We start from the raw sequence: 17393 nt of genomic DNA, 5'->3' as shown, positions 1-17393 counted from the left end.
ATTTAACGACGTGTAACTTACTTTGAGCATGGATAGTGAGAGGCACTTCCTCTGCAGGAAGTGGGTAACCAGCTGGACCAGGTTGTTAAAGGTGCTGCTGGGAAGGTTGGACAGCTCCCTGAACTTGTCCCATAGGCTGAACTGGAACGTCATCTTGGAGAATACAAATTGAAAGATTGATTAACTGCACTGAATGATACACCGATGAACAGCAATAGAAACTACAAACTACAGAAACCGGCTTCTCTGCACAGGGAGTCCTCTCATCCAGATTCAGGTTACATGTGAAAAGCAAACATTCCCACCAGCTCCGGTTCGAGCTCTTTGATGAGGACAATGGTCATCAGTTTCTGATATGGACCTGCGGCCTACACGGTAGCAAAGTAGGACGTGTGGTCTCACCCCCCCATTGTTTGTAGTCACAGTCTGAGTCAAATAATATCAGGAGGTGAGAGGTGTGAGAGGCTCCCACACCGCAGAGGTGAACTACAGGCCAGGTCACACACAGTTTAAGAGACTGGGTGGTCACAGACATCCAGCAGGTAATTTAAATCAATAAATGCAACTCTTCTTATTGGCTCATGATGAAATGCAGAGCCAACTGGCCTCTCTAACTTAAACCGCAATCCTTGATCGGCATACAGTATAATTTCCACCTGCATGATCTATTTTCAATTAAGGACCATGTCCAGAGTGCACTATAGCTTTAAATGGTACCGTTATCATTTGAGATTTACTTCCCTTCATGTGATTATGATAATTACTTGATTTGAATGTTAACATATGTATAGGGGAAAAAATAACATAATGGCTAATGAAACATGAAACGATAAGTCGACAGAAAAATAATTCGCAACTATTTACATGATTGTTTATTTGTTAAAGATACAAACATTCCCTATGTACAGCTACTAAACTGGGAGGATTGGCTGCTTTACTTTTTCTTTACTTTGTATAGCCTTTCTAGTCTTTTCGACCACTCAAAGCTTTTACACATCTGCATTCACCATTCACACACATTCATTCACTGAGCCTAAGTGCTCAAACAGAAACTAACATTCATACACTGGCAGAACAGCCACCAGAGGCAATCCGGGTTTCAGTATCTTGCCCAAGGATACTTCGACATGCTTGGAGGAGCCGCCGACCTTCCGATTAACGGGCAACCCGCTCTACCTCCTGAGCCACAGCCGCCCCCACTATCTTATGTGATAGTAAACAGAATATCTTATTTGGTTTGTGTTGGAGTGCTGGCCCAAGCAATTTAATATCATCTCCTTGGGCTTTAGGGAAGTGTATTGGACATTTTCCCCAATTTTCTAACTTTTATAGACTAAAAAAGTACTTAACCAAGAAAATAATAATTAAACAACAAAGCATTTGCCTAGGTACAGGTACATTTATAATACATAAAAATAATTTTTGGTAGTGATAAGTGTTTTTTGCTCTCAAGATAATTGATAACTGAACTGAAATTTCATGTGTTAAGTATTAAACTGTCTAGTAGAAAGACTGTAGTTGTGGTGGTAGCCCATTAAGCTTTTGTGGGACTAAGGCAAGTTTATTTGATGCTGTTGTGGAGATTTAAAATCTAAAAGTCTGTTTAGTTGCACTAATCTGTGTTAAGTGAGGGTAGTTTTATTTTTTTATTCTCAGTCGTCATGGTATGGGTTTAACCAGCTAGAGTACCTGGAAGCGGCGATCTTGGGCGCAAAATTTCTCTCCCAGAACGGCGTAATAGGCATTGAAGGTTTTCTCCTGCAGACAGCAGTCCATCAGAACGTGAACAATCTCTCTCTCCTGCTTGTCCTTCAGGCCCATCCTACATGCAGAGCAAATAAAAAGGCATTAAAATATCAACCTTCCAGCTGGGACTACTTTGAAATGAAATACAGCCAAAATAAGCATGTCATATTTCCTTTCTTCTGTTTTTTGTTCAACTTAAAATCGATACATAACATAACAAACCTGAGCAGTTTCTCAAATGCATCCATGTAATCTTCGCTGGTCATAATCACACAGAAGATGTTTCTTCTGACCTCAGTGTTCATCCTCTGTTTCCTAGCCAGCTCTAAGACTTTGGCACTAAACTGAAACAAATAAACAATGACAACAGTTAAGTTGGAAACACAGCTAAGGCCAAAATACACTCCTCAAAGTGCTGACATTACTGAATAATACTGACTTGACCTGCTTATCATGTCAAATTGTTCAATGCTAGTGCTTTTAATACTCACAAAATTCGGTAAACCTTTTATTTTTTAATTCAACAAAAGGTCAAAACAAACTACTAAAATGCTAAATGTCATGCTTACCGTCTATATAGCTGTAATGTGGCAAGAGTGATCTTCATCTAAGGTATTAAAATATACTGTAGTCTAGTAATACTGTACTAACAAATGTAATTCAGATGATGGGTGATTAATGTTAAGTGGCAAAAGATTTACTATTTATGTTAAATCAACATGGGAAAAAAAATAAAAAATAAAATCTAATTTAAAGATTATAAATTAGTTAAGTCCGAATTAAAATACATTCAATACAACACTTATAAACCCTGCTACCCTGTACAAAGGATAAGCGGTTGACGATGGATGGATGGATGCAACAAAAACAAGCTTGACACAACAAACAATAAACACTGCCACACAGACATAATGGGACACGGTCAATACAGTATCTGCTTTCCCTTCCACGGCATGGCTACAGATTGGTACTGGGATGCCTACTGCACGCATGTACTCTGCCGTAATGCAGGTGTCTTCTGTGGTCCCTGGACTCTACCTGTCCTTCAACAGCACTCTGCTTTGAGGTTGTGCTCCCTTGTTCGCTGATCATGGGCGCTCCGCTCCACGAGGAGCCAACGATCCACCAGCGGCCCACTTGCTCTGCTGCCAGGAGATTGTCCAGAGAGACCCTCAGTTTCATGTCACTGCCTGCTGCACTCCGATGGATCTGAGAACCACATTTCCCCAGAATTAGCCACAGGTGCACTTAGGAGGCAAACATCAGTTGTAAAATATTAAAGGACACTAAAATAGCAATCCTGAAATAGACACAGCCACACTGATGGTCATGCTGAAAGCATCAGCAACACTATGGGCTTCTGGTCTAAAGGTGGTACTCTAGCACCGCCTGGTGGTACAAGTGCAAGCCGCTTTAAAAAATAACACCTTGAAACACCATGATGAATAAAATGAATGCCTATGAGCTACACTTCACAATCTAAATGTATTTTCACTAATGTAGTGAAATATGTATATTTCAAATGAAATACGGTCATGTTGTGAAAACCACCCACCAGTGTCCTCTGCAACTTCCTCAGTCTCTCCACAGGCTCAGGATCGTAGCCGGGGATCTTCCGCATGTCATTGTTCTTCAAAGCCAGCATGGTTTCCAGCATGAAACGCAGCTGAGAGCATGTGATTACATAAACAAATGTTATATAAGCTTCCAAAAATTTATACATAATTGAGAAACCAATTACACATTGCTTAAGCAAACACAAAAACATCTAATAAAAAGTAACCCCGTTTTCCCTACCCTTGTCTGATCCTGAAACTTCAACCCCATGTTGTTGGCCTTGCGTTGTCCTTCAGAGATGAGCTCCTTGAGAGCCAGAGCGTTGTCCTTCCTCAGGGCGAAGCCAACATTCCTCAGCATTAACAGAATTAGTTCAATGTCCTTCTCTGTAAAGGCTCCAACCAAAAGTTTTAGGATGTCAAAAATGAGGACAGAATGCACCACCTGGAAGTTATAGAGGTGAGCGACAATGGTGACCAGGTTGTCGCACTCCTTGCCTTCAGCTGCGCTCTTATACTCCTCGTCAAACTTTCGCACGACCGTCTCCAGAAAATGGGCTCCCACCTGGGAAATGATCATATTACAGAGTTGTGATTCATGTTACAATTGGCTTAATGTATGTTAATATCTGACATATGATAAATAATGGTTCAATATAACAGCATCGCACAGGTTGTGAATAAACCCCACAGTTCAAGTATAAATAATGATTTCCTATTGCATTGTAAAACTCCATAGCAAACAGAACTACAAAGTTCAATGTTGAATCTAATGGATGTTAAGGGATTTCCCAAATCCCTCAAAAAGTGTCGAAAGCCAACTGCTGACTGTGGGCTGCTTTTAATAATGATCCTGTTTCAGGTCATATACAGGATGGAGAGTCAACAACAACTGAGAGACAACAATCCTATTACACCTTAAGCAAAGGAAACCAAGGTGTTAGTTATCACTTTCTAATTCATCAAAAGAGCATTAGCTTACACTGGAGAGGTGCAAAAGCAGCTAATCCCTTTGAAAAAAAAGTCTCTAATGAATGATCAAAGAGCTGATGTCAGTTCCCAGGTCCGTGGTTACAATTCTCACACACAGCTGGTAAAACCTGAATCCACTGCTGTCACCTTTGGGACAGTGAACTGAAGGTATCGGAATGGACAGGCATCTAGGAAGTAAAACCTGTTTAATTAACATCCATTTTGAGGACATTGCCTATAAAATTTGCCTTTGACATTTGTTTGCGTCAATCAGAGGTTTACCAATTCAAAATCACTGACTGAAGGTGGTGTGTTTACCTCTAACCCAACGGCGTGGTGGAGGATGCTAACAAGCAGGACGTGCTCCATCAGCAGTCTGTCAGGCATCAGGGTCGGGGTGACGCAGGCTGCTAGCAGCACCTCCGTTAGGGTATCATTCATGTCCTTCCTGCTACAGCTCATGTACAGCTCCTCCAGCTGACCACTGATGGATGCCATGTTGGGCTCACTCAGCCTAAAGAAGTTAGAAAATGATGAATGATCAGTTTTCAAAGAATTCTAACAGCTCAGAAGTCAGGCGTTAGTGTGACTACAACGTTGACCAGTTGAGACCACCAAGAATCCATGCAGAGGAAATCTTTCTATCTGCACAAATCCACAACTACATGAAGGGTTGGTCTCCACAAAATCCTTAACTCTTTTGGTTGCATCTTCACAGCATCATAAGCCATTAGTCAATCAACAGAAAATTAATTGCTAACAATTTTGATAATTAAATAATCTTTTAAGACATTTATCAAGCAAAAATGGCAAACTTTTAAACGGTTTAAGCTTCGTAAATGTGAGGACCTTTTTCTTTTATCTATCTCATATCACTGTAAAGTTAATATCTTTAGGTTTTTGACTGTTTTGACAAAACCAGTTATTTTATCACATCACCTTGAGACAGATTAATCGCAACAAAACAATTAAAAACTTGATTTTAGATCTAGTAACATGCCCCTCACTGCAAATCAACTGTGGAAATAACAAAGCTGGACCCAGCTGAGCTTCTAGGAGCAATGGCAACTTTTTCACACTCTTGGAAACTGGTTGTACTAACTTTAAGATCGAGGTAGACATGCAGGTTTTATTTTATCAGAAGGCACTGACAGGGCACCTACAATCTAGACAAAATTTGAATTTTCATATATACAGTGAAGTGCCTGATGCATCAGCTGAATAGCTAATTATAGTAAGAAAGGGGATAAGATTTTGATATTGATTCTGGAAAAATGCATTTTTGTTGGTTTGCAATGCAAAAGCAGAGAATTTCATGAAATCAAGGAAATGACACATTACATTACACTTCCAAAGAGACTTTCAATTGCTATATACTGTATGTCAGAGGTCGCAAGGGGTTAAGTGTCTTGCTCAGGGACACATCAGTATCACCGCACACACATTAAATGAAACATAAAATGCTTTTTTAAAATTTCAGGGTTAAAGCGAAGGCAAATATGGTGCAATGGTGAATGCTGGTGTAAAAGTAGCACAAGTATTCATAAGCTGGTAATATCGATGTAATGTTAACACAGGTTTACATTTTCAGTTGCTGGTCATACTGCACCATTAAACTGAGCAAGGTGGTTTTTATTTCTTATGAATACAACTTTTGATTTGTGAGAATGTGCTGTTTCGGTGCAGTGGTGAGACAGTTACCTGTTCACCAGGCCTTTCACGTTCCTCTTCAGTTTTTCAAGCTCTGCTTTGCGTTTATCGTCTCCAGTGTTTCGCAAGTGAGGCGGCACGTACTTACCCGCTGCTGAGTTGACCTGGACATTGGAAGATTACAGTTAGATCCGTTATACAGCACACAAGATGTCAATGCTATGAGAATAATAACAAAATGTTTCTGAACTTACAGTTTCTGACTTGGAGCCTGATGTCTTAGTGTCAGGAGTGTCTGCTTCTTCCTCTTCATCTTCCTCATCCGAGTCAGCTGCATCACTCTCATCCAGCTCATCCTCCATTTCCTCCTCCTCTGCTTCTTCCTCCTCAACCATTTCATCGTCACCATCCTCATCCTCCTCCCCTTCTTCATCCACCTCATTTTCATCATCAAACGAGCCCACATCCTCATCGCTGCCTTCACTTGCCATCTCATCTTCAGGTTGTTCATCCTCGTCTGACAGCTGAGGGACGTTCTCATCGAGCTTTTCAAAGTTCTCCTTGGCCATGTCCATGTCATCATCATCATCATACATCCCCGCAGCCGATGAGCCGGAGTCAAGCATACCAAGAATGTAATCAAGCCCATCAGCCACAAAGGACTGAGGGAGACTTTTCTTGTTTTTTCTCCTGTTCAATCCCAGGCAGCGCTCTAATTTCTTTATTTCTCTGTCCTCCTCTTCATTTGCCTCCAGAAGTGCCATTTTTCTCGATTCTTGAAGCTTATTGATTTTCGTTCCTCTCTTGGAAGATGAGGGCGTTTTAGAGTTGTCTGATTTCTCAATAGGGGCACTAGTGGACTTGCTTGAATTTGCTTTTGACATTTCGTTCTTTGCTTTCTCCATTTTCTTGTTCTTCTTCTTCTCTGGTATTCCCGAGTTTTCACCATCATCGGGGGGTAAACTGAGGGTCTTTTTACCCTCATAATGATTTTTCATTTTGGCTTTTTTCATTTTCCGCTTTTCTTTTCGTTGCTCCTTTCTGCTTTTCTTTTTTACAAATCTCAAGCCGTGGTCATTCTCCTCTTTTTCGGTGCCACTTTTGCTTTTAATAAACTCATCCACCGCCACCATGTACTTCTGTAATACTACATTTCCCTTCTTCTTTTTGCTATTCTGCTTCCATTTCCCCTTCATCTTTATAAATCAAACTCAAGACAGTTTACTATGATCAGATGGATAACGTGAGCTAGATAACGTTACCTTCAACCGGCTTCCCTTCTTTCAAAACCCACATCCGCTCGGTTAAGCTATCAGAAAGCTAGCGTTACTGAACTACAGAGAATTTAAAACAAACGACAGACGCAAAGAAACTCTTTAAAAACATAAATTAGCCACCTTTCACTTGCACATGTATCTCCATGAGGACAACTTTGTTGATATGACCTAAGAGCATGTGACAATTTGTTTCCAGGGCACAGGGAACAGTCGGCGCACGGTGATGACGCACTTTATTTTGGGGCGTTTTTATTTTAGCGCGGAGCTTCTTTTCCTTCCATGTAAAATCTTTAACCAGTCAGGGCAATTTTTGCAGTGGTGAAAAGACGCAGGTGTTGTTGTTGTTGCAAGCTGTGCGAGCTAGCATGTAGTGAGTCTGTAGTTTTTTTTTTCTGTATTTGCAATATGAAGAATGGAAGAAGACGATGTTACTATCAGAGAGCAGAATTTCCACAGCCAAGTCCGGGAGTACATCGTAAGTAAGCGGCTAGTCGAGGCTAGCAGGCTAACAACGTCCTCTACTGCACACAGTAACGGTAGCTAGCGTTAGCTTCAACTGTCAGTTTGACACGACAGGAGTCACTAAGCTTGATAACGATGGTTCATTTTATGGTGCACCAAAAACATTTATTGTTTTATGCCCGCTTAAGTTATAGGCCAAGTCTTGTTTAAATAAAAAAACAATAAGCGAAAGGGGCTAATTAAGTTAGCTTATATTAACGTTAGCTCTCACTAACTAGTTGGTCATAGTAACTTACACTTAGTGTGCTGATTGGTGATGTTGGAACAGACTTATATGAAATATGCCTGCTTTTTACTAGGGATATTTTAAACTGGAACTCTCTTCAGTCCTTTTCAGTGTTAGATTTTATGCTTTATTTATCTTAAATTTTCCATGACAGGTCACAGTGTCATTATCATGCTCAAATAATTTAATATGTTGTAAGGAAACATGGTCTGTTGAGTATCCAACGAAGGTTAAAATCAAGCGCAACTGGACTTGGTTGAAGATACTGGAAGACGTTTCGTCCCTCATCCAAAGGACTTCTTCAGTTCTACCCAGAATTGAAGAAGTCCTTTGGATGAGGGACGAAACGTCTTCCAGTATCTTCAACCAAGTCCAGTTGCCCTTGATTTTAACCTTCGTTGGATAACTATGACCTGGATGACTGAGAATCTTCATAGACAATGGTCTGTTGAGGTTTAATAGTGCAGACCTAATGAGGGGACACTTTGTCTGCAGTAGGTTTTTCTGATTATTCCTGACAGACACTTTTGAAATATAGACACCATGAAATGTCTCACCAGCAGGCAAGCTCAACATCTCACCTTTTTTCCCTCTGCTTCACATTTTGTCCTAAGCGTCTTCTCAGTATCCCATATCAACATTTTATACATAAGATCCCTTTGCACGAGGCTGTAATGCTTCTACAGGTGCCAAATTATATTTATTGTTGTGTGTGCTTATTTTGCAGCCAAGGTTACTCTGGGGTAAATTTAAAGTTGGTCAACATGAGTGTGTGTGACAAGATGGTACTCTGTTATAAGACCTGAAGTGTGGGAAACTGTTTCTCCTGTAATAGGGTACTACTGTAAAGAATTATTGAAGAATGCACAGAAATCAGGTTACACAGAATAATGTGTCACTAGTTCACACATGCTTTGGTCAATAATTACATTTTCCACTTCCAGACACAGTTCTAATATCATTATCAGGCTTTCACATGCTTTTGTAAACAGAGATGCACTGTGTTGAAGTTTTTATTGTCTTTGACATCTGAACCTGGATAACCGCATTTGTGGTAGATACAGCCTCTTTCAAGCTAATGCACAAACTGCACAAAAACATACTGATTAGTTCATCTACAGGATCCTCCTCGGAAAAAAAAAATTAATTACTGTCCCTCACGTCCAGCTTGAGTTCATATATCCTAAAGGTGTGAAATACTGTTCCTAAGCAGGTTGGGGTTGCTTGCAAACTGCTTGCAAGAAGCCTGACTTGTTATTACCTGCATCTTTTCCATTGCTTACAGTGTTACTCAGCATTCTTTGAGGGAAAACGGAGATATTTTTGCTAGTGGCGGTGTCTTTCACTGGTCTGCTTGTAACATGTTTTTATCTCTTCCCAAATTCTTGTAGTGCTTCTGTGCCAGTTTATCAGCTCTGTGCACCTGATTCTGTGTTATTCTGCGTTTGCAACATAGTTGTACTTGAACCACTGTCATCACAGAGTTTTGTAGCTTTTAAACATTTCAGCTGTCTTTCAATTGGAAGGGGACTGTAGGCAATAAAAAAAAAAATTGTTTTTGCTTCAGCTGTCATATATCAACATGTACCTCCCAGACTGACTGTGGGGGTTTGGGATTTCATTTTATGTCAGTTTGTCTGTCTCTGAAATGCGCACCGTGTGCCCTGTGTCTGCTGGCTGAGTCATTTCATAATCCCAGCTTGGCCATGACAAGTTGTGCAATGTTGACAGAGTACAAAGTGCTGAAGTGGAAGCTTCTAACATTAGTTGCGTCCCAGTCACTGTCACAGTAGAAGGGGGGAATGTGGAACGTGATCTTTCTGTAAGACCGTCCAGCTTGTTTTTCGGGCACTGTTACCTAATAAATTCCCACGCAGCAAATGGTAATTTCTGGAACACTGTGCATGTAGCGTTGGCCTAATTAGTATTGTCAGACATTGGGAAACAATAATGAGCACACACAGTGCTCACTTTTGTTTGTTATAATCAAATAAATTAGTCACATTGAAAAATATTAAGTAGATAATGATGTTTGTAATAATAGGGTGGAGAATTATTTTATTGAGCTCATTCTGCACACTTTAACAGGATTAAACCAAATGCACAGTTATTTTTGGTAAAGTGTTATATTTCACCATATGGGAGGAAATTCAGACTCAGGTGGGCAAGTCTGTGTGTACTCTGTATTCTGCCTGGACTAGACAGATAATCCACTATTACAATTAAAACTACTAGACCAGAAACGATTAATCCATTATTTGATTAGGTTGTTATTTCCACTGTTTGGCCTCAAGTGTTGACCATAAAGAAGAGTTTCACTGAAACTTTCACTCAGAGGCAAAAATCAGCCTATAAACTCGAAAGAAATAACAATTTGATACTTATCGTGATAATTATCGAAATCGAAAAGATATGAAACTTTTTATCGTGATAACATTTTTGGCCATATTGTCCAGACCTACTTGCAGCCATAAAACTATACATTGTTTAAAAACAACTTGTTAGACTGTATGTAATGTAGTAGAAAATGCATTGCATACACAGTTTTTACACAAAAATGGCATGGATTACCTTTCATACCAGACTGTTTGTTATGGGTAAATGCTGAGGCCTTGATATTCTCATGTGACCCAGGTCAGTGGACTGAGATGGCGCTGCGTATAGCTGCCTCAGTGTTCGGTGCGCTCTGTTTTATATTTTCAATTTGTCAATTTATATATTTATGTACACAATATTCTCTTCCATTGCAATACGTCTGCACAACACGAACCGGAGTAATGCACATGTAAATATCTGCCACATTGTTCTTTCTCTGCAAATTTACATTTACATTTACTCATTTGGCAGACACTTTTATCCAAAGCAACTTACATTTGAGGAACAACATAAAAGCATCAACAAAGCATCAAATACAGCACGAGAACTACAACTGACAATGCATGCTAGTAAGAGCACTAATAAAAACTAGTAAGAGCTAATAGCACATATCGCATCAATGAGGTAAATACCTAGGGAAATTAGTAAGAGTTAAAAAAAAGTGCTATCAATACAGGATAATTGTAAGGGAAGAAGAAGAGCACAGGACGTGCATGTTAGAGGTTAGGAGTTAGAGGTGTTATAAGAGAAAGTGTTCTCGGAAGAGATGAGTTTTCAAGAGCTTCTTGAAGTTTGAGAGGAACCCCACTGCTCTGATGGCGTGTGGTAGCTCATTGCACCATCGTGGTGTTACAGATGAGAACAGCCGGGACTGAGATTGCTTTGTGTGAAGGGATGGCAAAGCCAGTCGGCATTTGTTGGAGGAGCTTAGTGACCGAGAAGGAAAGTAAACTTCTATTATGGAGTTTAGGAAGATGGGTGCAGACCCAGTAGTCACTCTGTATGCAAGCATTAGTGAGTTGAATTTGATTCGGGAGGCCATGGGTAGCCAGTGGAGGTCACTCAGTAATGGAGTAACATGTGTCCTTTTGGGCTGATCAAAAACAAGACGCGCTGTTGCATTCTGAACCATTAGTAGGGGTTTCACCGCACAGGCTGGAAGACCTACTAGAAGGGCATTGCAATAGTCTTGGTGAGAGAGAACCATGGCCTGCACCAGAAGCTGGGTGGCATACTGAGTGAGGTAGGGCCTGATTATCCTTATGTTGTATATAGCAAAGCGGCACGACTGAGAGACAGCAGCGTCATGGTCTGAGAAAGACAGCTGGTCATCAATCATGACACCCAAATTTTTATTTTTGTCTCTATTCTTTTATTAATCTTATATAACTTGCATTTGCTTTTTCCATATTTATATATTTCTACATTTATTTATGTCGTATGTTTGTCTACATGTAGCAGCTAATAACCAAAGCAAATTCCTTCTATGTGTAAAACACTACTTGGCAATAAAGCTTCTTCTGATTCTGTCCACAACTATATTTCTCATCAGGTTATCGCATTAAATTATCACATCATGTCACTGTACAAATTGAGCAGTACTGTAATACTGGGTTACACTGAAGTCTAGCAACCTTTAATATATAATCTGACTAGATTCTGTATATAGTTTTATTTTATCGGTATTATAAAAGGTTTAGTAAAGCCTACCAATCCCATAGTCTGTATTTTGGGACATACCGTAACAGGGACTAGATAAGGTAAATTTGAAATCTGCTGGGTGTACTGTTGATAGCGCCTTGCCAATGCGCTGATTCACCTGCAGTCATAGAAAATCCTTGGCTAAGATTCTTATGTTGTCCTTTCAGATTTGCTTCCTCCTGTTTGCAGTCCTCTACATTGTCTCCTACTGCATCATAACCAGATACAAGAGGAAGAGTGGTAAGTGTTTCTGTAGAATATGAATGCTCACAAAGTCGGAGCAGAAATCAGCATGTGCCTCAGTGAAACTGTGACCCGTCTTAAAGCATCTGTAACAGCCAAATGTGTCCACGGTGGACCCATTTTTACAGCAAACACAGTAGAAGTTAGTCTGACGGCATGGTTATGCTGTGTTTGCTCTCAGACAGAGCCCATCATTGTGTTCAAACTGAAAGGTAGTCACAGCCAAGAAGGCTTTAGATGTATGCGTGAGAGACCGCACCCATGCCTGTAGAGTAATCTGCCACAGTCAGCTTTGTATCAGAGTAAACTGTATCCGCCCCAAATAGCTTTTAGGGCTGTGGCAAAATGAATTCAATTTGTCACATTATAACAACTGTGACAGGTCAGGTTACTGACAGCCAGCCAATAACCAGGACAGGTTATATCAGTATGGTAATCGAATGATATTTAAACAATGTAGACTCAGGGACAATGTGAATTTCAGTGGTATCTTTAAGAGGAGGATAGGTTTTGTTCTTCTGTAAAATGTCCAAAACAGCATTTGAGCTACAGCAGGCAGACATGACTGAAAATACAAATCTGGCTGAGTTATGAAGGAGAAAACAATGACGCCCTGGCAGACATGATGAACTGCATCCCATTTTCCCAGGACAAATTTAGTATGTCCAGGTCACCTAGGCTTCCCTTGTCACATTTTGAAAATAGACCACTTAGTACCAGAAATCCCTTCTGGAGTTTTGTACAGTAGAAATCTGGGCTGCTCTTTTCCTTACACCAAGTGGTATGGTAGCCGGATCTTTTCTCTTACAGTACAAAGATACTGTGAAATATAAAGTGGCATTAAATGCACTGCTTGGTACAGTTTATTTGAGCATACTATTTGCTGTCTGACATAATGTGATGATTATCAGCTCATGCTCTAATTTCTTCAATACTATTTTATCTGTCAAATATACTATATATGTTGTTTTTTTATATCAGCACAGGTACTGAATAATTTGTTTATTGCTGACATGAAATAATGCCAATTTCTACTGTGAAAACTAAAAAACTAAAATTATAAATTAGCAGTGGATGAAAAGTATCATGTTAACGTTGTTTTTAAAACAAATACAGACTCATAGAAAGCAATAGTCAGCCTTAGAATTCCCTTAAGAATGGCATGTCTCAAATACTGAGGCTGTTTCGTTCCTGCATTTGCACCAACACTCCTACAATAATTGATTCTGGACAATAATTTGATGCCGTTATAGGTGGAAAGAAAATCAGAGATTTGACCCAGTTTCAACAGATACATCAGTATGACCCAAATAAAACATGTAGCCAATGTTGTGTTCTTATAAGTACTGTTTAAAGAAAGATGTTGTGTATGAAATGTCACTCTTACCACCTTGTGAAGTGGTTTGGTTTCCATTATAGATGACCACGAGGACGAAGATGCTGTTGTCAACAGAATATCGTGAGTAAAGCTAATTTCAGTTATATCTTTTTATTTTAGAACAATGTATTTCAGAAATTGTGGCAAGCACTGTTGAGTAACCACTTATTTATTTAGCTAATTAGGAATTAGAAATGACAAAAAAAATGAATCAGCAGACTGACAAATATTCTCTGCTTCCAGCTTATCAGTTGTGATGATTTTCTCCTTTTCTGTGTTTCATATCATAGTGAAGTGAATACCTTTTAGGTTTTTAAATGTTGGTTAGACAAAAAAAAGACATTTGAAGATGTCACTTTAGGAAATTTTCACTATGTTCTCACATTCTATAGACCGAACCATCAGGTGATTAATCTAGAAAATAATCGGAAGACTACCACTGACATTCATGTCTTACAGATTGTGTCAGTAGTTAGAACTGCGATGGCAAGTATCACATATCAGTCAGTTTAGAATTACAGTTCACATTACACTGTTGTAGCCACATGCATCCTGCATGTTTTGGCCCAGCTCAGCAAAATGATACCTGAGGGTCCAGCAAAGTAATGGAAAGCATTTCAGTTAATGAGCTCCTTTAGTGATATGGTCCAGTGGGGACTTTGTGTGGCCTTACTGAGGACCACTGAGCAGATGGTCACTCCCCTGGGCCCAATCTGGCGGCCTACATCCTCCGAATCTCTACAAATCGCAGGCTCTAGAAACATAGCCAGTCCATGTCTTTTGTTCTAGGACTCGTGCAGGGGTGGATGAAACCGAGGAGCAGAAGGATGATTAAAAGTATAGACTGACAATGAGCCCATAGCAGTTTAATCCAGTGCTATTTAAGTGGTCGCTTTCACTAAATAAGTTAATTCATCAGTTGCTTTTGCTTATTAATTCTTCTCACACTTTAAACCAAGTTATCTTTTTTTATATATAATATGTAATCCAAGTAACCAAGTATTTGCTGATTTGAAGAAGAAATAATTATGATATTTCTTTGTTGCAATTCTGCATGTGTTTTTTATTTCAACAAGCCCTAACGTGTGTGTGTGTGTGTGTGTGTGTGTGTGTGTGTGTGTGTGTGTGTGTGTGTGTGTGTTTGATTCCATTTGCAGATTATACTTGTGCACCTTCACCCTGGCAGTGTCCGGTGGTGCCGTCTTCCTACTACCTTTCTCAATCATTAGTAACGAGATCCTCCTCTCCTTCCCCAAAAACTATTACATTCAGTGGCTCAATGGCTCCCTCATTCACGGTCAGTAGATCACGCAGTTCATGTGTCTTTTTATTTAATTAACTCGTTTTCTCTCCCTTTCTTGTCCCTTTTGTATTTATATTAAACAATATTTCTGCTTTTCAAAGAAAGCAAATATCTACTAACATATTTAGAACAACATTGACTAGAATTATGATTAACTTCTTACATTAATGTCAGAATCAGGTAGGTGTTGATTAATATGCTGTGCAAATCGCAGTCGACAAGTACACACTTACATTTTTTTAACCAGTTTAAAAATCTTGATAAATGCTTGATTGAAATTGAAAAACATTGGAGTTCTTATCCAAAACGTTTTTGGTAACATTTTACAGGAAGTTTTTCTTTTAATCAGTTTAATTTAGCTGTTGTCACACCAGATAATTAATTCAGAAATTAGCACATGTGCTCCTGCGACAGTATGATTTATTTTTTTGTCTTAAACATGACAGAATTGTTCTTTGTGGCGATTTTAATATTCATGTTGATGACCCCACCAATGTTAATGCAACTGACTTTTTAAATATGGCCACTTCTTTTAACTTCAAACAACATGTTAAAGAGCAAACCCATAACCGTGGTCATACACTGGACTTGGTTTTTACCCTGGGTGTCAGCATTTCCTCTGTGGAATTAGTGGACACGACCATATCTGACCACAGATGTATTGTTTTTAGCTGTGATTCGCCTGTTACTCATGCCGCCTCACCAAGCTCCGTGTGTTCTCGCATCTTTAATGAACAAAGTGTTTCAAAGTTTTGCGCATTCTTTCAGAGCCAAAGCCAACACCTGTCTGATTCCAACACCAAAGATCTGGTCGATCACTTCAACCATATCTGCTTGTCGTCACTAAATATTACTGTTCCTCTACGTCTAAAGCTAGTAATCAACCCTGGATAAATGACAGCATTCGCAGCCTCAAAAGGGAATGCAGGAAAGCAGAGCGCAGATGGAAAAAATCCAGTCTCCAAGTCCATTACCTCAGTCTGAAGGATTTATTAATTAACTACAATAACATGGTTAAGGATGTGAGAACACACTATTTTTCTGAACTCATTACTACACATAAACACAATCCCAGGTTTCTGTTTAAGACTGTGGATCAGCTGGTAAACCCAACCCCTCCTTGTGCCTCAGCTGGAAGTAATGATGACTGTGAATTGTTTTTATCTTATTTTACCAATAAGGTGGTGTCAATCAGAGCCTCTATTACCCCCGCGGCCTCTTACTCAGAGGTTCCTCACCAGCAACAAGAGAGTTTTAACCAGTTTTATCCCATCGACTTGTCTGAGCTTTTAAAAACAGTATCACAAAAGAGAGTGTCCTCCAGCCCACTTGATGTAATACCTACAAAATTTTTACTGAAAGTAATAGATTCTGTTGGGCCCCATTTGATCTCTGTTTTCAACAGCTCCCTATCTACTGGTTGTGTCCCTGATTATTTTAAAACGGCTTGCGTGAACCCACTTTTAAAGAAACCTGGTTTAGATCCCTCCCTCCCACATAATTTTAGACCAATTTCAAAACTGCCTTTTATTGCAAAGATTCTAGAAAGAATTGTGTCCGAACAGCTGCTCACTGTACTGGAAAATAACAAAATATTTAAAAAGTTTCAATCTGGTTTCAGGAAGTACCACAGCACTGAGACTGCCCTGCTTAAAGTCACCAATGACCTTTTAATGTCTGCTGATGAAGGCATGTGCTCAGTCCTGGTACTCCTGGACCTTAGCGCTGCTTTTGACACCATTGATCACAACATCATGTTAGACAGACTGAGGCACTGGGTGGGGATCTCTGGTACTGCCCTGGAATGGTTTTCATCCTACCTGTCAAATAGGAAGTTTTGCGTGTCTGTAAACAACTATGTCTCTTCGTTCTGTCCAGTTAAATATGGTGTGCCTCAGGGGTCGGTCTTAGGACCCATTTTGTTTTCCTTGTATCTGCTTCCCCTTGGACATATTATCCATAAACATGGCATTTCTTTTCATATTTATGCTGATGACACACAAATATACTTGCCCGTCAGATCCACAGATCCTGGAATGCTGAGTTCACTTACTGCCTTTGTGAAGTTAAAAAATGGATGTCAAATAATTTCCTCCAACTGAACTCAGACAAAACAGAAATCCTGGTCATTGGGTCTCAGCAGATGGCAAAACAAATACTGCCATCTGCTGGTTCCCTAGTAAATCACATTAAGCCTGTGGCAAAGAACCTTGGTGTTTGGTTTGATAGTAATTTAAATTTCGAGCAGCACACCACAAAGCTTGTTCAATCATGTTTTTATCAACTTAGAAATATAGCTAAAATTTGATCTATGTTAACTTTTAAGGACACCGAGACCATTTTAAACGCCTTCATCTCATCACGCCTGGATTATTGCAACAGCCTTTTCACCTGTTTAACCCAAAAATCTATTGATCGACTCCAGACTGTCCAGAACTCAGCT

General features: G+C 39.6%; 2 protein-coding genes across 4 annotated transcripts in view; one reads left to right on the top strand and one right to left on the bottom strand.

Moving 5' to 3' along the window:
- The window catches only part of nom1 (nucleolar protein with MIF4G domain 1), a 9626-nt gene extending 2217 nt beyond the window's left edge, over positions 1-7409 (bottom strand). Inside the window, exons 1-9 of the mRNA XM_046057841.1 lie at positions 6179-7409; positions 5976-6088; positions 4593-4788; positions 3544-3867; positions 3302-3412; positions 2785-2955; positions 1969-2090; positions 1690-1822; positions 22-153 (exon numbers count right to left, since the gene is read on the bottom strand). Coding sequence (XP_045913797.1) covers positions 22-153; positions 1690-1822; positions 1969-2090; positions 2785-2955; positions 3302-3412; positions 3544-3867; positions 4593-4788; positions 5976-6088; positions 6179-7120 — 2244 coding nt within the window. The 5' untranslated portion in view covers positions 7121-7409. The remainder of the gene's footprint in view (positions 1-21; positions 154-1689; positions 1823-1968; positions 2091-2784; positions 2956-3301; positions 3413-3543; positions 3868-4592; positions 4789-5975; positions 6089-6178) is intronic.
- The window catches only part of lmbr1 (limb development membrane protein 1), a 41301-nt gene continuing 31317 nt past the window's right edge, over positions 7410-17393 (top strand). Inside the window, exons 1-4 of one of the 3 annotated variants that reach the window (XM_046060508.1) lie at positions 7410-7676; positions 12194-12266; positions 13669-13728; positions 14805-14944. In XM_046060508.1, the coding sequence (XP_045916464.1) occupies positions 7607-7676; positions 12194-12266; positions 13669-13728; positions 14805-14944 (343 nt within the window). In that variant the 5' untranslated portion in view covers positions 7410-7606. The remainder of the gene's footprint in view (positions 7677-12193; positions 12267-13668; positions 13729-14804; positions 14945-17393) is intronic. The other 2 variants (XM_046059026.1, XM_046059736.1) reach the window with 2 other exon arrangements.

This window comes from Micropterus dolomieu, linkage group LG01 (genome assembly GCF_021292245.1).
Source record: "Micropterus dolomieu isolate WLL.071019.BEF.003 ecotype Adirondacks linkage group LG01, ASM2129224v1, whole genome shotgun sequence".
Taxonomy (NCBI): domain Eukaryota; kingdom Metazoa; phylum Chordata; class Actinopteri; order Centrarchiformes; family Centrarchidae; genus Micropterus; species Micropterus dolomieu.
Note: the sequence above shows the minus strand (reverse complement) of the source record. Positions and strands in the feature narration are given on the sequence as shown.